Here is a 25,400-nt window from a genome sequence, read left to right as displayed (position 1 = left end):
GTAATTCACTGTGGGCAGAGATTAGACCCAAAGGCATAATCTTGCGAACGTAAAAGCAGATCCTTTTTTCTCACCGTTTGGATCTAATCAAAAATAATTTATAACAGTTCTATGATTCCTCGGGAATCATAAGATGGTGCCTTTGGTTCCTAATGAGACAAAGTATTCACACCAGGACCATTGGGGCTGTAAGGGCAATATCTGCCAGAGAAATATCTGAAATTGTATATATCATTTGCTTTTGTTTTGTTTTTGTTTCATCTAATTCTTCTTTTTTGCAATATTTTAATTAAAACTAACAAATCTAAGCAAACTCAGTCTTCAAGTCAAACACAACACTCCTGTAAGTGTTGTGTTGATAATAATGCTTAAAAAAAATTTACTTTTCGCACTTACTTTAAACAAAATTATTCTATTTGAAAAAAGTTTAATCATAAAATCCTGGCTCCTGTAAATCTGTATTTAATAATGCAAATGTGTTATGAGTAATATAGCACCATTCAGGATGTTTTCTGACCACTGGTCAACGTGAATGTAATTAATATAGGCTAAGGCAAGAAGTCCTCAGAAGCTTGTGGAAATCAAAGGTTTTTCAGAAGATGGTTAGTGCCCCCTTCCCCCTTAACAATATTAAACTAAAGACCAGCAGAAATAAATTCCTATAATAATAAAACAGTTCTTGGTAACGAACTGTAGTAAGGAGCGACCCGGCTCAATAGTAGCCGAAACTCTAAAAAATGTAATTTTGATACCAATAGTTACATCAAAAGAATCACATTTTAATGCTGATTTTAAATATATAAGTTTCAACAAGATTAGTCTTAGCCATCAAAAGTTACAAGGCTGAGAAATTTTGCCTCATTTTAGAAAATAGGGAGAAACACCCCCTAAAAGTCATACGATCTTAACGAAAATTACACCATCAGATTCAGCGTATCAGAGAACCTTTTTGTTGAAGTTTCAAGCCCCTATCTACAAAAAAGTGGAATTTCGCATTTTTAAATTCGGGCATTTTGTCGGGAAGACAAATCCCGGATGCGTGTTTTTTTTTTTTTTTTTTTTTTCTAGGGGTGATCGTATCGACCCAGTCGTCCTAGAATGTCACGGGAGGGCTCATTCTAACGGAAATTCAAAGTTCTAGTGCGCTTTTAAGTGACCAAAAAAATTGGACCTCCCACGCTCATTTTTTCCCTGTTAGCCATTTTATTCACCATAGTCGAAAAACCTAATAACAATGTCTTTGGGGACGACTTACTCCCCCGCAGTCCCCGTGGGAGGGGCTGCAAGTTACAAATTTTGACCTGTGTTTACATATAGTAATGGTTACTGGGAAGTGTACAGACGTTTTCAGGGGGGATTTTTTTTAGTTTGGGAGAGAGTTGAGGGGGTGGGGTTACGAGGAAGGATCTTTCCATGGAGAAAGCAGTTTGGCTCCTGTCCCCTCCCCCCTAGCCATAAAAATTGTACCTCCCACGCTCATTTTTTCCCCAAAGTCACCGGATCAAAATTCTGAGATAGCCATTTTATTCACCATAGTCGAAAAACCTAATAACTATGTCTTTGGGGACGACTTACTCCCCCGCAGTTCCCGTGGGAGGGGCTGCAAGTTACAAACTTTGACCTGTGTTTACATATAGTAATGGTTACTGGGAAGTGTACAGATGTTTTCAGGGGGATTTTTTTGGTTTGGGGGAGAGTTGAGGGGGGGGGTTACTAGGGATGATCTTTCCATGGAGGAACTTCTCATGGGGGAAGAGACCTTCAATGGAGGGGGTGCAGGATTTTCTAGGATTATTTCAAAAAAACAATGAAAAAATAAATATGAAAAAAATTTTTCTGCTGGAAGTGAGAAGTAGCATTAAAACTTAAAACGAACAGAATTTTTTAGGCATATGAGGGGTTTACCTCCTCGTAATACCTCGCTCTTTACGCTAAAGTATTTTTAGTAATTTCAACTATTTATTCTACGGCCATTGTGATTCAGGTGTCACTCTTAAGGAATTGGGACAAAATTTAAGCTTTAACGTAAAGAGCGAGGTATCGACGAGGGGTGAGCCCCCTTATATACGTAATAAAAACATACGAATATAGAAGTTCGCCACGTAATTTAATTCATAAGTTACGCATTTTTTTACTTACGAAAACGTTCGTAAAAAATTACAAGTTATAGGATGTTTAGATCATCAGCATAATGTAATCCTAGGAGAGTTTTTCCTCCACATGTGATTCTATGGTCTCCGATTGCTTTTTCTGTGCTCCTTAAGACAAAGTCCATCAGAATGATCCAAATAAAAGGGAATAGAACACAACCCTGCTTAACTCCTAATTTAATACAAAACCGGCTGCTAACCTCATTTCTTACCTTAACCGCAGCAGTATTAATCTCGTACATAGCACTAGTCACTTTAATGTATTTTTCTGCTATACCATATAAGGATAAGACCTTTGCTAAAGCTCTTCTATTAACGGAATTGAACGCTTGCATAATCTATAAAACTAAGGACTAAAGGTGTTTGACTACTATAGTACTTCTCAATTAGTAACCTAAGAGTAAAAATTTGGTCGACACATCTAAAAACTTAGGAATTAAAGATTTATTTCACTGAAATTTTTGTTTATTATTGTTTTAAATATAAAAGAAGATGCTTGTAATATAATTTCTTTTCAATATAGCGCGAACGACACACTTGGCCTTAGGCTTTTACAGTTAGAAAAGGGAAGGGGACAGTAGCAAAACTTCTATTTGGAGCGATTCTTCTTCGCTTTAAGTTTCATACCAACATTTTGAAATTTACATGAGTAATGAGGGAGGGGAGCAAATAAAAAGGTTAAGGAGGTATTGAAAAGGGTAAATGAAATCCAAAGTGAATATAAATTAAACAAATAGTCTTATAATTAAGTCAAACTCAAGATAAATAAAATCACTACAAACAGTAGTTTTACTCCTGCTTCCTTCTTCCTCCTCTAGCAGTAAAAATATTAACTGCTAAAAACTAAGCAATCAAGTCAGGGTTTAGACTTTTACTGTTAGGAAAGGGGGAGAGGGAGAGCAGCAAAACTTCTATTTGTAGCGATTTTTCTTCGCTTTAAGTTTGATAACAAAACATTGAAATTTTTGCCAGTAGTGAAGAAATGGAGCATAAAAATGGTAAGGGGGCAACGAAAAGGGCAAATGAAATCCAAAGTGAACAAAAATTAAATGAATAGTCATATAATGAAGTCAAACTTAAAATACAAAATCACTACAAATAGTAATTTAGCTCCTTCACCCTTCCCCTCTCCTAGCCGTAAAAACAGTCCTTGGAAAGATCTAATAAAAAAACGGAATATTTGACATGCCAATTATATTAACTGCTGAAAACGTAGCGATTAAAGATTTTATTACACTGCAAGTTTTATTTTTTAGTGTTGTAAACATAAAAGAAAACACTTGAAATATAACTCGCTTTCAGTAAAGTGCAAATGACACAATAGACTTCTGAGTTTGACGGTTAGGGGAGGGGAAAGGGTATACTAGCAAAACTTCTATTTGTAGTGGTTTTTCTTCGCTTTAAGTTTGATACCAAAACCTTGATTTTTTTTTATCAGGAGTGAGAAAAGGGAGCATAACAAAAAGTGTAAGGGAGCAATGAAAGGGGTAAATGAAATCCAAAGTGAACAAAAATTAAATGAATAGCCGTATAATCAAGTCAAACTTAAAATAAACAAAATCACTACAAACAGCAGTTTGGCTCCTGCCCTCTTCTCCCTCCTCTAACTGCAAAAACAGTCCATGGAAAGAACTAATAAAAATAAACGGAATATTTGACATCATAATTATATTAACTGCTAAAAACAAAGCAATCAAATATTTATTTCACTGTAATTTTTGTTTTTTATTGTGGTAATATATAAAAGAATATCCCTGTAATATAATTTGTTTTCAATAAAGCGTGAATGACACAATTGGCTTTAGGCCCTTACTGTTAGGAAAGGGGGAAGGGGACAGTAGTAAAACTGCTATTTGTAGTGATTTTTCTTCGCTTTAAGTTTGATTCAAAATTTTTTACATTTTCTAAACGTAGTGAGGAAAGAGAGCATAAAAAAGGGAAAAGGGGCAACGAAAAGGGTAAATGAAATCCAAAGTGAACAAAAATTAAATTAAATAGTCATATCATTAATTGAAACTTAAAATAAACAAAATCACTAAAGATAGAAGTTTGGCTTCTGCCCCGTTTCCTCTCCCCTACCCTAAAAACAGCCCTTGGAAAGAAGTAGTAAAAATAAACTGAATATTTGACGTGATAATGATGTGAACCCTGAAAAATTACCGATTAAATTTACTTCACTGTAAGTTTTATTTTTAAGCTTTGTAAACATAAAAGAAAACAATAAAAACATAATTCGCTTTCAGTAAAGTGCAAATGACACAATAGACTTTAGAGTTTTACGGTTAGGGCATGGGAAAGGGGATAGAAGCCAAAATTCTGATTTTTCTTGCTTTGTGATACCAAATTTTGAAATTTTTTTACCCGTAGTGAGGAAAGGGAGCATAAGAAAACGGTAAATGAACCCCAAAGCAAACAGAAATTAAATAAATAGTCATATTATCAAGTCAAAGTTAAAATAAACAAAATCAAATGAAACAGGAGTTTGGCTCCTATCCCCTTCCCTCCCCTAGCCATTAAAACTGGTCTTCGAAAGAATTAATAAAATAAATGGAATATTTGACATTATAATAATATTAAATGCTGAAAACTTAGCAATTAAAGATTTATTTCACTGTAATTTTCTTTTCTAGTGTTGTAAAAATAAAAAAAAATGCTTTTAACATAATTTGTTTTGAACAAAGTGCGAATGAAACAATAGACTTTCGACTTTTACAGTTAGGAAAGAGGGAAGGGGACAGTAGCCAAACTTCAATTTGTAGCGATTCTTTTTCTCTCTAACTATGACACCAAAATTCTAAAAATTTTTATTGGCAATGAGAGAAGGGAGTATATAAAAAGTGCGAGGGGGTAGATTGCCCTGCGATAGCTCTTCAAAATCCCCTGAAATTTTCAAATTAATACCCTCAACCGTTCTTTAGATATTGATGATACGCCTTTTTAACAACCAGCATACAAACAGTGTGTTTTATTGCTCTTGGCATTCCTATCAAAAGCAGTGGAGGGTTTCTGTCATCTGCATAGGTATAGTTTCTTAACCTTCAAACTATTTTGAACAAGATTGCTATTTATAATTTTGACCGAATGATTTAAGAGGGAGAGTAGCTAAAAAGATGATGAGAGGAGGCTGGCTGCCCTCCAACCACTTTTCAACATCCACCTCAACATTTCCTGAAAGCGTTAAGTTAATGCCCTCAGCCGTTCTTAAAATATTACAAATCCTCCTTTTTGATAACTTAATGCACTTAGTACCTTTTGATTTACTATAAAATACCTTCAACTTTTTCCAAAGTTTCAACTTACTACCCATAACCTTTAAAAACAGAAGACTGACTTATCACATGTCAGGTCAATTTTTCACTAGTAACATGAACAAGCAATGTTACTATTAGCGCTGCCTATGTGGTCATTGGTGTGTTTTCGTTAGAGCATCCGTGACTTGCAGCAGCGAAATTTAAAAATGTCTAATGCTTACTGAAGATAATGATTCTGTGTAATTGTTAAAGTAGGTTATCTCTTCTAGATTGTACATAGCATAAATAATTATTTCTCTCATAATATTTTCAGTGAAGGTTAGGCCTTCTTAGGACAGAAATCAGATAGTAAGAAGACGTATCACTTGATTCCCAATTGAAAAATAAGCTAGAACATTTAGATAAGCTTGTAGTGAGTGACAAAATCTTAAGGAAATATACTAATTGGTAAAATTCTAGTTAATTGACTTCTTTCTATCTCAGAAAGGGTTTAGGTTAGTCAAATGAAACTTTCAGGGATGAATCTACAGACTAAAGTATTTCCCAGGAAGGTATTTTGAAGCAACTACCTCCACTCCTTCTCCATCTAGAGGGCCCTGACCTTTGATGACCATGAAAAATGTAAAAGGAAACATTGAAAAAGAAAATAGGACTTACTGATTTTGATGATAGGGTTTGTAATTTAACTAGATAGATTAAATTGATTGTAGTTTGATGATTGAAGTTGGTTGGGAGTAAGGGGGAGGGATCCACACTGGGAATTGTCTAAAAGCTTTAATCTTTACTTCTAGTATCTAATCAAACTCCAATAATTCTCCAAATTCTCTAATTTGTAATTGAAACACCTAGCAAGCACAGATAACGTCCTATTCTTTGAGTTTTTGGATTCATTTGCTAATATATCAAACAGTTTTGTGTTGTAATGTACTACAAGAATAGAAAAAAATGGCACAATAGTTACCAAAATTCTTTGATATCAATCAATATATCATCAGCTTATTATGTTGATTCCAAATATATAAGATTCATTAATCTTAGTTTTACTCATAAAAGGCTACAAGACTGCAAAAATTTGCCTGATTTTCAAAAAAGGGAGGGAAAACCCCCTAAAAGTCAAATAGTTTTGATTAAAATCATACCAATAGATTTGGCGCATCAGAGAACCCTATTGTAGAGGCTTTAAGTTCCTATCTGTAAAAATGTTGAATTCTGTAATTTTTTTTGCCAAAAACAATGGATGTGTTTTAATTTTTTTATGGGTGATTGTATCAAACCAACAGTCCTAGAACAGCAGGAGAGGACTCATTTGAACAAAAATTAACTTTTTTGTTGTCCCTTTTATTTGATCCAAAAGATTGGATGGTGATTAGTCCCCCTCTCATGTCTCTTTTTCCCCCAAAAATTGTTTAATAAAAAAATTGAGATCCATTTTGTTTAGCATAGTTGAAAGGTTCCAAAATTATATCTTTAGTTTAACATGACCCCTGCATCCCTTAGGATAGGTCTGGGGATAAAAGTATGATAAGGATAATTTGCTAGGGATATTAAGGAGAATGTACAATCTATGAAAACTGGTTTAATAGCCACAAAGACAAATAACAGGCAACAGAATGCATTGGACTTATTTAATTTGGGCTATATATTTGCACACTAGGAGGGTGGGGATAATGTTAGGCTATATTACTTTACCCTCACTCACCCTCCCCCTTAATATGCAAACATATAGCCCAAATTATATTATCATGTGAACTTATGTATTGTATTTTATCATATTTTGGTATATTTTACTAGGATTCATTAGTACTAAACTTCTCTTCTTGGGCGTGTTCTGTAGAATTAACAAGTATCTCTTTTTTTACTGAAGAATGAGACCAATGCTTATCTAAATTTATGTAGGGTGAGACAAATTTTTTCCCTAAAAAATATGACAAGGCCATTTTCAATATTGTTACTGGTGTCCCAGCAATTATACCAGCTCAACTAGAGTAAAAAGGAAATAGTTTCAATATTTTTTTGGAAAAAACGGGTTTTGAGTTGACAAGGCAAGAAATTAAAAATGAAAAGCAAGTATTTTGATTAGATCACTGATTCTCAGTGACCAGGCATAAGCCAAGTGTCCCTATTTGAGAACATAAAGGAAGGAATCAAGGATTTTGTTAGATTATCTGCATAAAGATGCAAAAAGGTATTATTCAAAACTTCAAGGGTAATTTTTGCTTGAAGAAAAACAAAACATCAATCTAAAGGTGTTTTCCACACCTTTAGGGAGGGGTGATTTTACCCCTTTCCTATTGGTGCACCTATTTTACCTATAGAACATGGTAAAAAAACAATCATCAATTACATTGATACTTATTTGATTACATTGATAATTGATTGAACTTATTTAATTTGGGCTATATATTTGCCCAAATATGATTTGGTGATTTTTTTCAAGAATCTAATGATTTTTTTCACTGGGTGGCAACCTGGTTGCAAAAGATGTCCATATTTTTTAAACAGGCTTCAGCTTTTTGTTAGATTAAAATTAAGATTATTATCATTGGTATTATTCTATTGTTGTAGCCCATTCAATTTCTAATAAGAATATTGGCCACGGTCAAGTGAGCACTTAGACCCCTTCATTGCAATGTTCCTAGGACAAAACCGCTATTGAGGTGTGTTAAACAACAAAAAATGACAATTGTCTAACAGTTTTGTTGTTTTCTATGTATAGAAAATTTATGGCTGCTCCATGGCAAAGATATTTTACTCTCTTATAGCTGTTTAACTTATAGCCATCATTTATGGAAATCCAGACTAGCCCTAACAATTAAATAAAAGTGGAGGGATTTTTTTTTATCTTAGGGGGTACTTAGGGGGCATTAGCTCCCTCATATTTGGGGAAAATTTTCAGTTTCTTTGTATTTTCGCATTTGTTTGAGGACTTTCATTCCTTATATTTCTTTTAATCTTCTTTTTGAGTCGATTTATTTCCATCAGGACAAGTAGAACCTCAATACAAAAATAATTATCTTATAATGAGACATGTCTTATCACTTGTATGCACATTCTGACTGATTTTGTTGTTTCTGGTTAGACAGGCTAAGGCTAATAATAAGAACTTTCTACCCAAAAACTCATGTTAAAAGTGAAAATCATGTTTTTGTTCTAAAAAATATGAAGTTGTCCTTATGCAATTGTCATTGTTTTCCAATGTAACACTGTACGTGTACATTTTGAAAATGGTGGAAGGAAACAAAGGTAAATCTGCGTGTGGTATTAACCTGCTGGGTCTATTGATGGGGTTCATGATCAAAATACACATATGCCATCAAAGTAAATTTAATTCCTTTATAATCTTTGTTATTTACTTAGTTTTCAGCTAACTGAAGTTTTTTTTGTAGGAAAGAAACTATTAAATTCATGGGTTCAAAACAAGCTATTAGGACAGAAGTGAGGAGACGTCTAAAAGACATCACTAAAGACAGCATACGCGATCAGTCGCAAGATGTAACAAAACAGGTAAATATTTGGTAGTCACTGCTTGCTAGCCCTTTTGCACTGTTTTTTCTTTCATTCTTCACTTGTCATTTAATAGTTTTAAATTAATTTTTTGTATTCTTCACTATATATATATATATATATATATATATATATATATATATTTTATATATATATATATATATATATATATATATATATATATATATATATATATATATATATATATATATATATATATATATATATATATATATATATATATATATATATGCTTAAATATGATTAGGAGAAAATAGTGTACATTTTGAATTTATCTAATATCCACTTTAATTGGTTATTGTGTCCTGTGGTGGTGCAGTGGATTTGACCTTAGCTTGGTAATATGGGACCCAGAGATCGAATCACGCTGCAGGAATACACTACAGGACCGACGCAGGGACCATAGTAGTCAAGAAGCGTCGTTAATTCTTAAATAATAAATAAAAAATTGGTTATCATAGCAATGCTTAGGTTTTGACTTCTTTTTTCATACCACCAATTTCAGTTTGTTGTGAGAAAGTTGTGAGGGTCAAGCCTTTGAGGTTTTTACAGAAAGTGTGGACCTCTGGCTGGATTGATGAACATGACGTTAAATTTTGATAAGCTGTATATAATTTTTGCCTGTGCCAAAAAGGATAGCTATATGCTTGTCATTTTTTAGCCAGAGCCTAAAGAATCTGAGCTTATGTTGGTATTTATAGTCCATATCTGGGTGGACTGTCTGAAGTTGTTCTTTCAAGCTTTTGTTTCTTCCAGCCATTTTTTCTGGATTTAAGTAGAAAGCTGTGTTCAACCATGTATATTAGCAAGCAGTAGTTTAAAATTGAAGTTAGATTGAAATCAGCAACTGCTCAAGATTTGCGAGGGTCTTCTGGCCTGATTTCTAAAATATTTCCGTGAATTATTAAGCAGAAAAATTTTGAGATCCAAGAATGAGCATTTCCCATGGGCCCAATAGCACTGCCCTCTTCACTTACGTGGCATTTATAGCTGTGATATCTGTTCCGTCTGCTAGTTTGTGTATCATGAGACCAATTAAAGGGAAATATATTATTAGGACTGTATCTGCGACGATCAGGGGGGGATGTATTGTCACAAAAAGTGATCATAATATTTACAAATAGCATAAAATAAGGTATCCAGTTGTGGTAATTTTATTTGTATAGCATGTTTCCTTTAGAATACACCAACTGGTGACTAATCTTATGGAAGTTCATTACTCACATATGCCTATTTGCTATAGCTTATCTGAAACACAAATTAATTGAGAGTGCTGATTAATTTGATGGTTGATTACTTACTGTTTGCTCGTCTCCTTGGTAATTTTAACACGGTAAACGAAAATAGCCTTCTTTTTTATTGCGGGTTTATTTCGTCATGGTTGAGGGGATTCAGGCTCTTATCGAACTTTTCAAATCTACTATTACGAATAAAAATGTAACATGAAATTTTAGACAATTGAAGGGCGGTAAAAACCATAGAGATTATCATGCTGCACTTTTTATGCTTCCCAGCCTTTCAACTCCAGAAATGGCACCAAAAATTGCATATGGCATTTATGATGGTGTTATCAAGATGAATCTATGAAAAGCACGTTGGTATGACCAAAAGCCTTGAATTTAGCCCTTAAACATCTCAATGTGATTTTGCAGTCGCTTATTAGTTCTGCTTGTCAGCAGACGATTTATGAAACTTATTAAGGAGACTGTGAGGTGGAGTAGGCAGAAGAAGGGTGTTGCTTTTTAGTACCCCTTTCTACTTCCCAGCCCTTCCACCCGGAATTGGCAGCAGGGGTGTCATTTTTGGTGCTGTATGGCACTTTATGATATCACCATCGAGTTGAGCATATACTAAGCGAGTTGATATAAAAATTGGTTTTCAAATGAGCCCTGAAACAGCTCTTTATAATTTTCCAGTGCCACGTTAGTGGCGAGAAAAAAGGACACAACAGTGCTTCCCATGCAAAAAGTGATTTTCCTTGATGTTTAAGGTGGGGGCTTTAGTTCTCCTGTACAGAGCTTTGGACCATGGCAACTCCGGTGGTGCACTTTTTGTTTTGATCTGAAGCCATTTTGGAGGAGTTTCAGCCTCTTCGCCAAAATTCGTGTAAATTTATTTCCGCAGTAACATTTTACTGTTAAAGTTAATCGAAATAATAGTTAACAGGGAGATAATAGGAACAATTCCTGAACCAGCTACAAATGGCAATTTTTTTCGCACTAGACTGTTATTTTTTTACGTGTTTTAAGCATTTGGTTACTATTGGCCGTGGTTTGCTCTTTACTAGGTTACAGCTAATGCTGCAACCATGATTTGCTTACGGTAATTAGAATCCGGTTGTCAAAAAGATGACCTGACAATCTGTTAGCAGTTCACTCGTGATGTTCCAAACAGACGGGACATTCATGTCAGCGCAAGAAGCTAATTCTTTTTTTTTAAGGAAATCTGTGCCACGAATCCATTAATGAAGCTGAGCTAAATATTCCAGACAAAGATTTCGAATGTTATGAATCAGTGAAGCTACTGAGTACAGTCTTCACAAGGAGAAACTGTGAAATAGCTGTGCTTCCAGTAAAACTTTTACGAGAATACATAACATATCTTACAAAGCTCCTAATTTCAGTTATTTATCACTGCTTCAGTGATCAGTCATTTCCTCAGCCTTGGAAAAGCTTATGTGACTATAATTGATTAGTTTGGTCAATTAAGACCCATTTCAATTACACAGGACCATGCCAAAGTCACTGAGTCCTGTGTATACCTTGAAATCGTATGACTAGTCGCACATTCACTTAACCTGTACCAGAATAGATATTTAAAAGTGTGTAATACAACCCTGTCTTTAATACGACCCTATTATCTTACTGTTCAGTGGCTTGACTTGGGAGAGGTTTTCATTTTTATATTACTAGCTGACTGCGAGAAAGTGCTTGCTTTGAGAAAACATTTCGTAACTGTTATTAATCTAAAAAGAATGGGCGCACGTAAACATACCTCACTACTTGTTATATATTTTCTACGTTTTTGGGACCAGCCACTCTACGCCCTCCTTCTCTATGATCTCGACTTTGATTGGGCTGAGGTAACGTGCGGAGCCCCTCAAGGCACAACATTACCTGCTCTGCGATTGCTTTTGGCAATTGATTATGCAAAGGATAAGGGGGATGACCAATTCAAACACGTTGATGACCTAATTGCGTTTCTCAAGGTCACGATAGATAATATCCAAGCTATGCCCCAATTCAGCCCTGATCTTTTGTAAAGGTCAACAATGAATGGCAGTAAAAATAGTTTCTAGACTAACGGCAGCAAAACTAGAATCGTAATATCTGTGAAAATGAGTTAATATATTCGCAAATTTGATGGCAGGCCGTTAAGCCTCTACAAAACAAAAATCTTAATTTGCATTTCTTCTAAATTTGCATAAGGAGAAAATGTCACTTGAATAATATTCATCAACTTCCTTCTTGAATGTCCGTAGGTTTGTGGAGCAGATTACTCTTTCTGGTAAGTTGTTCCAATGCTGAACAACTCGGTTGCCGAAAGTCCATCGGCCCATGTCCTTGTAAAAACGTTCCATATTCACTTTGTACTGATGTCCTCGGAGATGATTTTTATTGAACTGCACGATTCTCTGGGCTGGTACGTTATCATAGGCTCCATTGCAGAGCTTGTACATTTCAATAAGATCACCAAGATGGAATCTATAGGCGAGGGTTGGGATTTCAAGCTTTCTAAGCTGCTCTTCGTAGGGAAGGAAGCGTAACCTGGGAGAGAATTTAGTTATCCTCCTCTGAACATTTTCGAGAGCATCTATGTCCTTGTTGTAGTATGGTCTTGTAGAACAATGTCCATACTTAAGAATCGGGCGGACAAGGGACTTATAGAGCATAGCAAGCATTTTGTCGTCCTCGCACGAGAAGTTTCTTCTGATCATACCAGCAACTTCGGAGGCCTTCTTGACGACAGCTTCATAGTGGCTACTGAAGTTCAGTTCAGAATCCACTAAGATGCCTAGATCTCTTTCTTCTCTGCTAAGAGTGAGTGCAGCAGAACCAAGAAAGTATGAGGACGAAAAGTTTTGTGGACCCAGAGTGAGGATATGACTTTTCTGGGTATTGATTTCCATGATCCACTTCTTCATCCAGTCATCGATTCGTTGGAGATCCGCCTGCAGGTATATATATATATATATATATATATATATATATATATATATATATATATATATATATATATATATATATATATATATATATATATATATATATATATATATATATATATATATATATATATATATAAATATATATATATATATATATATATGTATATATATATATATATATATATATATATATATATATATATATATATATATATATATATATATATATATAAATATATATATATATATATATATATATATATATATATATATATATATATATATATATATATATATATATATATATATATATATATATATATATATATATATATATATATATATATATATATATATATATATATATCTGTCGCGTCTGTGGGTCTCAGATTTATAACACTGAATATCCTAGTCATGATGTGTGAAAGGAAGAAAGACTTGGAGAAAAACCTTTTCTCCAGTCTTAGAGAAAAATCGCTGAATTTAATTCCACTCTTGAATATTTAAACATTGAAACCCTTAGAGATCGTTGTTTTAAGTTGGTAATATATTTTCGGCAATTTCTTCTTGCTTGTTTCAAGCACCGACATCTTTTACCCCCTGCTGCTAACTCAATAATAAATGCTAGGAAGAAGAACAAATCAGTGCCAGCACCTTGCTGAACTAACCGGTTTAACAATTCTTTCGTGTCGTTTTTACTAGCGTCTTTAATAAAATGCCCCATGACTAGGTTTGTAAAAGAAAGCGCCATTTACTTTGTAATTTTTTGTTTTATTTTTATCAAAGAATACGAAGGCTGTTTCGAAATGAATCCAAGTTCGGACAAAACTTATATTCAATTGACAAAAGAGCCAGCTTTTTGAACAAAGGAAAATTATTTACCAGCATTTTTGCTTTACTTTTTTTGTGCTACTTAAAAAACAAATAAGATTTGTAAACAAAAAACTCAGTGACCACTGTTTCTTCTTCGGCCTTTCTTCTTTTTTACTTTTATTTTGAGCTCAACTTGCCTTGTTATTTTATTGCGTTTAATATTTGCCACCCATGTCTCCGCGGCAATCAGCGTGTTCTGCAATTAAAAGTCATTCCAAACATTCTTTAAATAGTACTGACTTAGCGTTTAAGACTTGCTACGTTTTTTTTCGTAGATCCTTGGCCACAGAAGGTATGCGGAGGCAAATGCTGTTGGTGTTTATGTAAGTTTGGAAGATGAAATACAAACGAAATGTATCATAGCTGACATCTATGCAAAATCCAAATATTGCTTTGTTCCTCGGTAAGAAGGTACCATTCCCCTGTATTGGTAGGTTGGCTTTTATGCGTAGGTATACGATGAAAGGCAACATGGCACTTCCTTAGGGTAAGTCTTATAGAACGATATCAGAAGAGAAACAAGGAAAATTATCTGGGAAGAAAGTTTCAAAGTTACTGTAGAGCCAGAGAATTTCTTGGGTAAAGTTTTTCAAGGTCACAGCGGAACCTTTTGGTGTCCAATGTGCGAGTTTTTACCATATTTAACAACTTTAATATTTGTTAGGCTGCTTTCTTTTCTGTAAAACTGAGCGTGATTTTACTTTTTGTGCTTGTGTAAACGTGACAGGTAGTCTCTGGGCTCTAAGATTTTGTAAGTTAGATTATTCAACTTGAGATCATAGTTTTTATCACATAGAGATTATCCAATCTATGAGAAAATGTTCTTTTATCTGATGCCAAAAACTCTTAATCTTGATTCTTTTGCAAACTGAAAGTACCAAGGACACTCAAAATGAAATCTGATTCTGGTTAACTGGAATTGGAGAATTGGCTAACTGGAAATAAGTGAAAATCACATGATTTTTGTACAATCCTGAAAAAGGCTTATCCCAGCTTTGCCTCTCACTCAGACTGTCTGTCTTGGCTTTTTCTCCAATTAGCCATGGCTTGATGGCAACTTGATCTTAATTCAAAGAACGGTCTCGGGCATGATTTTTATACAATCCCGAAAAAGACTTATACCAGCTTTGCCTCTCACTCAGACTATCTGTCTTGGCTTTTTCTCCAATTAGCCATGGCTTATGGCAACTTGATTTTATCAGTGGCTAATTGGAGAAAAAGCCAAGACAGATAATCTAAATGAGAAGCAAAGCTGGCCTAAGCCTTTTTCAGGATTGTATAAAAAGGATGTAATTTTCACTTGTTGATAGGTAGTCTATCATTCATCCATCCTAGGGCAGAACTGTGTTAGATAGTCATAAAAGTGAGGGATGATCGAGATTTTTGGGTTGACTAATGACGGATAATGTAGACATGACTTGTATGCAAAAGGTGGGCTGAATTTGCTTGGACTCACAGCTTGGAAACAACTATGTACGTCTTAAAAAATTAGGAAAACTCGGACTCAATTTTTAATGAAGACGGCCTCCATATATAGTTATGTAGTTTTACGCTAAGTGGACGCCAGGTTTGAAAATAAGAAACGTGTTTGAAAGATCAGCAGAAAGTCCTGTAGTGGCGCAGTGGCTTTGACCTTGGCTTGATAATACGGGACTAAAAGATCAAACCCAACTGTTGCAACACACTGCAGGTCCGACACAGAGACCTTAGTAGTCAAGACGCGTCATTAATCCGATTGCTATACACTACTATTAGATCATCAGAAAATGAGCGAAATCATCGTGGAGCTCTAGAAGTGTGGCTTATCTGATCATTTAAGCAAAGAACAAACACTGCCATAGTCATACCTGGAAAAACATCATGTAAGGAAGGCCAATTAGGTTATTCTGTTGTATTTATCCCTATAATTGACTATTGACACGTAAATAGAATAATTGTTTTCTTCTGTTTAAAAAATGTCACTTTTGTTACTTAAGTTTTACATATTCCCACTAGACTATGTTTGTTCAATAGCCCGACTAAACATAATGGGCGTATCACCCTAATGGTTATTGTATTGCTAGACGTATACCTGGTGCTACAAACGTTATTTAGACTTGTATTTTAAACAAGGAAAGTTTCTGCTTGCCCCTTTCACGAATAGGTTGTTGATACAACGGAGAGGATCTCCACAATAACAAAAATCTTAATATGCGTGTAACAGTCAAAAGGAAAATCGTAGGAAATCCTGGTCTTCAGGTATGAGTGGACCGAGGGGCAAAGAATGTTTTCGGTTTGATATCCTTGGTACTTTAACGTTAACCAAATCCATACTTTTGTTTCTTCAGATATACATATAGTGTTCTGTGTCAAAAAAAGTATGCAAATCCAGTATTATGCTAGCTTTAATGTTTGCCTGAGACTTTTTGGTTTAATGCTTCTTTCGGACATGCAGTGAAAACTAATGAGAGTTAAAAAAAAACTTGTCAATTTTTAAAGACAATTATGCCAGAAAGATTGCTTTTTAAGACTCAGTTTTAACTTTCCATGGCTGAAACAATAACCTCGTGGAAAAAAATAGTGCTAAAGACGAATAGGAAAGAAAACAACACACGTAAACTACCAAAAAAGATGTTGGACATCATGGGGAGGAGTTAAAATCTTTATGACGTGCTTCAGCGTTTCCAATATTTTGGCACGACCAAACAGTTTCGTCTCTAATATTTGGAAATTTCATGGACAGGATATGGAATTGATAAGATATCTAATTATTTGTCTGCGTATCTTAATTAGTTATGCGTGTTTAACTGAGCAATTTTTGTTATTATCTTGTTAATTTGTATATTCAAAAAGTTTCCTGCTCTTAATTCGTATGTTTTATATCCCTTACAAGCTATGTTCTAAAATTCGATTTGACTTATTTTCTTCTAGCAATTTTTATACATTTTCTATGAAGAGACATCTTTCTAATTTCAAACACTTTTTATTTAAAATTAAAACTGGAAAACAACGTCAAACTTATAAAATTTTATTTTTATTTTTTTAATGAAATAAGGAATTTTAAACGGTATAGTGTCCGTTAGTTCGATTACAACATTATCTTACGCACAGTGAATATATAAAATCGTAATTCAGAGTTTCGATAATTATTTTAATTTTTTCTTTATACAAAATTTTATAGCTATTTTTGGAATTTTGAGCAAAAGTAGCAACAGGTTGAGAAAATTATGATGTCCTCGACAACTAAATTTCAACAAACAGTGATAGATATATCTTTTTTAGGCTACTGGTGGAACTTACTTGAAAATAAACTAAATAATTTATTTGATATAATTTTAACAGTTGCACAATGGATATACAGTTAGCACTCTCACTTCCAACGTAAGTAAATTGATAACTAAAATAAGTTGATAAATAAGATAATTAAATTGTGTAGCAGGAACATATCCAGAGCTAGAAAAGGAATATTCAAGCACAACTTTGACAAAATCCAAGGGAAAAATGTTTTAAAGAGGAGAAAGTTACATCTATCAGACTATACCCAATGCTAGTGATGCTGTTTCCCGCTTCCAATGAAATTCAAGAATTTTGGTCAAAATTTGTGGAGTAAATTGTCGGTATGTTTTGTCTAAACTTAGTGCGGCCAAGAGGGGGCAGGTTAGTTTTTGGTTTCATCCCTCTATCACTTTTTAAATACTAGTTCCTTTTTTTTAATGTGCGCAATTTGCACTGGAAAAAAATATTGGAAATGATATCTACACACCCAATTTGGGATTTTTTTTTCTCAAATTTTGTCGTAGGTAACATGGATATCATGTTACCTATATGAAACATGGTAGACTACCTTCGAGTTTCTACTCAAAGGTAGAAACATGGATATCATTCATCCCATCTCACCGAATAGAATAAAAGTTAAGGCGAGAGTGAGAAAGGGAGAACAAGAAGAGAACATAATGAGAGAGAGAGAAAATAAGGATTTCTAAAGACTTTAAGAAAAACTTCATTAAAAAACAATTTAGAATATCACTCGCCAGGATGAAATTTCAATGTGAGATAGAACGCACAATGACCAAATTTAAAGCAATTGAGGTTGACCTTACAGTGACTTGAAGTAGAACCTTGAGACAGAAAATAGTTACCTGTAACCAGTTCATTTATGTGTTTACATCACTTTTTAATCGCCTAAAATGAGTCAACTACTTTTGTTTAAGGTTTGATGCAAAGACACATTTCATGACAATGGTGAGAATTCCAACGTTGGATGATCTGTATAATCTCCCCCGAGACAATCCATATCATATTCTTCAACCTGATCCTGATACAATATTTGAAGATGTCTTCGCCAGTAAAGGTTTGTACTTTGATTTATGTAAGCCTTATATCGGATATCAAGAATTAAACAGTAAAAGAGCATTTCGGGTAGTAAAAGCCTGTCCTTTCACCAGAAACTCATTTGTGTATGTGCAGTTAGGTCGAACGAAAAATAATATTTCCAAGTGCCTGGGAAACTGCTCTAAAAGGCGTAAGAATTAGCTATTGTATTTTCAAGTAGGTTAAAAGCCAGTATAAAGTTTGTATTTCTAAGCCACATCCTACTGAGGTCTAATTGAGTCCCGAGAAAAACGTTGGATGTCGAAGCTCCAGGTTAAGGGTAGGTTTCGAACCCCAAGATTGTCCAGATTCAAAAACGATATTTTGTCTGTAGACTACCTAGTGACCACGGTGTCCCAATGAATTTTATATTTTTGAATTTGGATCATCAGTACAGTGGATTACTGGTGAGCCCGATATTGGTATCCCCTAGGCTTGTAGTCCATCACCTTTTGACCTATTTTGACATTTGCATCATCTAGCTTCCAAAAAGATGTAATGACTATAATTCCTATGTATAGACCAAATCTCTCAATTGGGGATCAATGTGCCATTACTGGGAAGCAAGGGGCTACAGGAAAATATTTCTGGGACGACGCTAAAAACGATTTAAGCGGGGCGCTAACCTGGAAAACAGTTGGGAATTCGCTATGATCTGGAAAAGGAGATACCTGAATATTAACTGTATTCTTTGGCTAAATTAATAATAACTAATATTATATTCTTTTACAGTGCCTTTGGATCTTATATTGGTACCCGGGTTGGCGTTTTCGACGGATGGGAAACGTGTCGGCCGTGGTAAAGGATTCTATGACCGATTTTTGGCCTCATATACAAAACTAAAATCAGAGCCCTATACGATTGGCTTGACTTTTAAAGAATCCATTTTTGACAGTGTTCCGACAACGGAAACAGACTTTGTCCTTGATGAGGTAGTGTATCCTGGTAAAGGAGATAGTTTCTGACACTACAAGTAAAATCCATCTCTTTTCTCCTTTTTGTATTTTGTAATATTTAATATACTCTTTTAAACTCGTATTTTTTTTGTTGATGCATATTAGATGTAAATTATACAGAAATACTCCGTCCTGTACATCATTCAACCATGTTTTGGTAAATGTAAAACCGATATTTTTTTTAATGATAACTCATCTAAGAGTTTTTACATTTGCTTATTTTTCTTCCCTATGAAGTTATGTGTATTTGGACTTTTGATAAGAATATTAAATTTCAAAGTGTACTAATAATTATAAACAGTTCTTTTATTGCTTCTAGGGAAAACTGCAGTTTTTAAGGCTGAAAATGAAATTATAGGACCGTCATGAGATAAAAGCCGTCCTTTGATATTCCATGATCACAACGCACTTTAATTTTAAGTCTCAAAAAATGTGAATGTTTTTCTTGTTTTAGTATTTTTTGAAATAAAAGTGTTTTCGTGGGATTACTCGTGGGGCTGTCTCGCCAGGTCCATCTCTTGTTTCATCTGACTTGGCTTATTGTCAGTGAGCCTTGAACAAATTTTTTCTTTGTCGCTGCATTTAATATATATATATATATATATATATATATATATATATATATATATATATATATATATATATATATATATATATATATATATATATATATATATATATATATATATATATATATATATATATATATATATATATATATATATATATAATATATATATATATATATATAATATATATATATATATGTGTATATATATATATATATATATATATATATATATAATATATATATATATATATTATATATATATATATATATATTATATATATATATATATATATATATATATATATATATATATATATATATATATATATATATATATATATATATATATATATATATATATATATATATAATATATATATATATATATAATATATATATATATATATGTGTATATATATATATATATATATATATATATATATATATATATATATATAATATATATATATATATGTATGTATATATATATATATATATATATATATATATATATATATATATATATATATATATATATATATATATATATATATATATATTTATATATATATATATGTATATTCAAGTAACAAATTGTTGAGTCCAAATGGTAGCGGCACTCGCCGAAGAAAGCTGCACCTTATTAAGCTGTTTAGTACTACATCATTTTAGCTTATTTCTTACGGATTTTTGCACCCATATTTCTTTTTTAACTTTATATATGCTACTAACGAAAACTTGATAACTGTATTTGGAAGTATAAAGATTTACATGATTATGTAAGTTAGCACTTACCAATTCGTCCTAGAAAGTATAGGGCTCTTTTTTCTTTTTCTTTTTTTTTTGTAGTGCTGTCATTTTTTGTGTGCGAAGACTGGTTTCCAACAAGTGATAATAATAATTCAGACGATCAGACTTTATTTTCACTTTCCATAGGACTTTAAGGAGTATTAAGCTAATTGCATGATTTTTTAGAATTGTTCATTATTAAAATTACATGCGAAAAGTATTCCTTTTTTTAGTGAGTATTAGATCGCCACTGAGCGATATATAAATCATTTTCCCACCACTTATTCTAAATTTCATTACTTACTAAATAATAACGAAAATTAGAAACTAATTACAAAGTCTAAAGCTCGTTTTCGAGCCTTTTAATTGCTAATGTAGTAGATATGAACGCAAATTATTATTAGGGTTGAAAATGAGGCTAATAACTGGTTTTTGTACAAAATCAGGAGTTGAGCAGGGTTTTGTTTTATCCTTTTGATGGGTTTTGCCTTAAGGAGCACAGGAGAGGCAATGGGAAAAATATGGAATCAAATTGGGAAGAAAAACTTTCCTGGACTTGAGTTATGCTGATGATTTAAGCATCCTAGATGAAAGTGTGAGCAAAATGAATGAACTTTTAGAGGTTTTGTGAGTTCAGGGTGCTAGAATATGTTTGAAAATTGATGTTAAGTAGCTAAGGTTAGAAATTAGTGAAGATGAAAAGGTGACGTTGGGTAGCGAAAAGATCATTCAAGTGGATAGCTTCACTTACCTTGGTAGTATTATTAGTAAAGACGGCGGGTGCAGTGAAGATGTTAGAAGTAGAACAGTCAAGGATCAGGGTGTATTTCACAATTGAAAAAGTTTGGAAGAATAGGAAGATAAGTGTGCAAACCAAGATTAGAATACTGGAAATTACAGTGATGACAATGGCCAAATAATGGTTCTGAGGCACGGGCGCTCCGGAAAACGGGGGAAGATTTGTTAGATCTTTTTCTGAGGGATTTCCTACGGATTGTTTTGGGTACCTGACTGACTGACCGTATTTCAAGCAGTAGTCTGTGCGAAAAGTGTGGTTCAATCCTGCTTTCTGGCGCTACAATGAGAAAAAAGATTGAGATAGCTAGGGCGCGTTCTGTGGATGAAGAATGACAGTTTGGGATGGGAAGATGTCCGTAAAGAAAGATTTTATGGAAATTGGGAACTTCCTCGGGGGTGTAAAGAGGGAGGCTTTGAACCGTTTGGGATGGAGGAGGAGCATATGTAGCTATGTTGGCCAGGTGGCTTGGTGCTGTGGTTTGTTGGCAGTAGGAGTAGTAGTAGTAAATTATTATTAAGTCGCGTTAAATAACATGATTTGTTAAATGTGTTAATTATTAAAACTCTTCGTTAAAATTATACCGGTTTTTAGCGGAAATTAAAGACTATAATTATATAACTGAAAGCCCATTCGCAATGAGATTTTACTTATACTGAGATTTAGCTAGCGCAAATTTGAGCCAATCAGGAAATTCTATGAAATAGTTGATTGGCTCAAATTGGCGCTAGCTAAATGTCGGTAATTGGTAAAATTTCATTATGAATAAGTTGAAGTCCACAGTTTTATTATTTTATTGGGACATTTAAATCGTGTTTCCACTCTTTTCCTAAATCTTATTACCGACTAGATAATTCTAAAATTGAAATCTTCTTTTTAAACCTCTTCATCATTCCATAACAAAATAATTACATTACATCATTACATAAAAAATAAAGCTGTTTTTTAACCTCGTGTTGTTTTGCTTTAACTTTTAATGGCATGATCAGTGAACAATTCACACTTACAAACCTACATACATGCCTTCTGACCCTTCATAGTTCCAACATTTGTCAGACACTTGTGATGTTAACCATTCATAACCGTAATTATTCCGTAGAATTGGTGTTTTGCAAATCTTGGAGTAAAATGTCGTATGTTACTCTTAACGCTAATAAAACGTACCATTACTTAAACAAAGATAAGAACAGGCTAGTTCTTGACAACGTTTTAAAAACAATTTAATGGCCAACCACGAGCTATAATCAAGGTGTTGGTACGATTTGATTTTTTTTTTATTACTATTTTTTTATCAAACAGCTCGTGGTAACGAACTGTAGTAAGGAGCGACCCAGCTCAATAGTAACCAAAACTCTGAAAAATTGAATTTTGATATCAATAGCTACACCAAAAGAATCCATTTTAATGCTGATTTTAAATATATAAGTTTCATCAAGTTTAGTCTTACCCATCAAAAGTTACGAGCCTGAGAAAATTTGCCTTATTTAAGAAAATAGGGGGAAACACCCCCTAAAAGTCATATAATCTTAACGAAAATCACACCATCAGATTCAGCGTATCAGAGAACCCTACTGTAGAAGTTTCAAGCTCCTATCTACAAAAATGTGGAATTTTGTATTTTTTGCCAGAAGACAAATCACGGGTGCGTGTTTATTTGTTTTTTTTTCCCAGGGGTCATCGTATCGACCAAGCGGTCCTAAAATGTCGCAAGAGGGCTCATTCTAACGGAAATGAAAAGTTCTAGTGCCCTTTTTAAGTGACCAAAAAAATTGGAGGGCATCTAGGCCCCCTCCCACGCTCATTTTTTTCCCAATGTCAACGGATCAAAATTTTGATCAGCATAGTCGAAAACCATAATAACTATGTATTTGGGGATGATTTACTCCCCCACAATCCCTGGGGGAGGGGCTGCAAGTTACAAACTTTGACCAGTGTTTACATATAGTAATGGTTATTGGGAAGTGTACAGACGTTTTCAGGGGGATTTTATTTTGTTTGGGGGATGGGGCTGAGGGGAGGGGGCTATGTTGGAGGATCTTTCCTTGGAGGAATCTGTCATGGGGGAAGAAAAATTCAAGGAAAAGGGCGCATGATTTTCTAGCATTACTATAAGAAAACAATGAAAAATAAACATGAAAACGTTTTTTCAAATGAAAGGAAGGAGTAGCATTGAAACTTAAAACGAACAGAGATTATAACGCATATGAGGGGTTCTAAAAATACTTTAGCATAAAGAGCGAGGTATTTAGGAGGAGATAAATACCTCGCTCTTTATGCTAAAGTATTTTTAGTAATTTCAACTATTTATTCTACGGCCTTTCTGATTCAGGGGTCATTCTTAAAGAATTGGGACAAAACTTAAGATTTAGTGTAAAGAGCGAGGTATTAACGAGGATACAAACCCCCTTGTATACATAATAAAAATATAAGATTATGAAAGTTTGTTACGTAAGTTGCTAATTTATAAGTTACGTATAATTTTTACTAATAAAAACGTTCGATAAAAATTAAAAGTTCTAGTTGCCTTTTTAAGCAACCGAAAAATTGGAGGGCAACTAGGCCTCCTTCTCCACCCCTTATTTCTCAAAATCGTCTGATCAAAACTAAGAGAAAGCCATTTAGCCAAAAAAAGAATTAATATACAAATTTCATTTTAATAATTTATGTGCGGAGAGCCAAAACCAAACATGCATTAATTCAAAAACGTTCAGAAATTAAATAAAAAAAAAAAACTAATTTTTTTAGCTGAAAGTAAGGAGCGACATTAAAACTTAAAACGAACAGAAATTACTCCGTATATAAAATGGTTTGTCCCCTCCGCAATCCCTCGCTCTTTACGCTAAAGTTTGATTCTTTGTCACAATTCTACTTTTTAAAACAATTAAAAACTTGACTCTTTGTCACAATTCTGCTTTTTAAAACAATTAAAAGCTTTAGCGTAAAGAGCGAGGCATTGCGGAGGGGACAAACCATTTTATATACGGAGTAATTTCTGTTCGTTTTAAGTTTTAATGTCGCTCCTTACTTTCAGCTAAAAAAATTAGTTTTTTTTATTTAATACGTACAGAGACGAAGTTAAATGAAAGCGTAGAAAAACAACGAAGTTGGATGGATGAAAAATGTAAAATGGAACTGGCCAATCACGACAAAACTAAGGAACTAAGGAAAGGGATTTAAGGCCAATTACATTCAATGAAGAAAAACATATGGTTAAATATCGTCTCTGTATAAGCAACAAGGTACCCCTCAGAAAAAGGGAACTATATTTGTATACAATAGTGAATATTGAAATGCTATGGTGACTTTAAAAGGCAACGTCACAAATAAACAGAAAATGGAGAACTAAAGAAAAATCACAAACTGAAAGCAGAACGGAGATAAAATAAAAATCACATTTGGGTTTATTCCTTTTCAGTCCTGAACGTCAAATTAGACTACAACAAATATTTAAAATTTAATTTCCAGCATAAATCAAGACAAAGCAATAATCTTTTGTCATTGATTGAATATTATTTGTGATCCAATCAATAATTCAAGTTCGTTTGAGTGGGTGATACTCTTGATCCATTTGACAAATTTGCAAACTTTTGCATATATTCCTGGATAACCAGCCCGAGCACAGCCGTATCCCCAGGAAACCACTCCAGTGAGAACCTTACCACAAACTAAAGGTCCTCCACTGTCTCCCTGAAAAAAAAAATTTACAACATATTTTATGAAGCCGTGGCAACCGATATGGCACTAAGTCTTACTACATTTGTGCTTGCATAAAAAATTAAACACAGTTCAATAAAAAAAAAGAGTGAATAATTTAATAATTATGGTCTTATAATATCCTCAATTTCTTTTCTGGTAAGTATTTTCTTGTAGTCTTTGAATGCAAGAAAAGGTTATTACTATATTTTTATGGTTAATCGGAAAAATTAGGTGGCATATACACCGATTCATTGGACATCTGAAGAATAGTATGA

The 25,400-nt window shown here is 33.5% G+C and overlaps 2 protein-coding genes across 2 annotated transcripts in view; one reads left to right on the top strand and one right to left on the bottom strand.

Moving 5' to 3' along the window:
• The first annotated feature begins 5,586 nt into the window (after positions 1-5,586).
• On the top strand, positions 5,587-19,355 carry LOC136030099 (5-formyltetrahydrofolate cyclo-ligase-like). Its single transcript, XM_065708767.1, has 5 exons — positions 5,587-5,652; positions 8,788-8,905; positions 14,243-14,370; positions 18,158-18,297; positions 19,050-19,355. Exons 2-5 carry the CDS (start codon positions 8,807-8,809, stop codon positions 19,280-19,282), a joined length of 600 nt encoding a protein of 199 aa, XP_065564839.1. The 5' UTR covers positions 5,587-5,652; positions 8,788-8,806; the 3' UTR covers positions 19,283-19,355.
• Positions 19,356-24,870: 5,515 nt separating this feature from the next.
• The window catches only part of LOC136030098 (trypsin-like), a 40,159-nt gene continuing 39,629 nt past the window's right edge, over positions 24,871-25,400 (bottom strand). The window contains exon 6 of the mRNA XM_065708766.1: positions 24,871-25,116. Within this exon, the coding sequence (XP_065564838.1) occupies positions 24,925-25,116 (192 nt within the window). The 3' untranslated portion in view covers positions 24,871-24,924. The remainder of the gene's footprint in view (positions 25,117-25,400) is intronic.

Source organism: Artemia franciscana, chromosome 8 (assembly GCF_032884065.1).
Source record: "Artemia franciscana chromosome 8, ASM3288406v1, whole genome shotgun sequence".
NCBI lineage: Eukaryota > Metazoa > Arthropoda > Branchiopoda > Anostraca > Artemiidae > Artemia > Artemia franciscana.
Note: the sequence above shows the minus strand (reverse complement) of the source record. Positions and strands in the feature narration are given on the sequence as shown.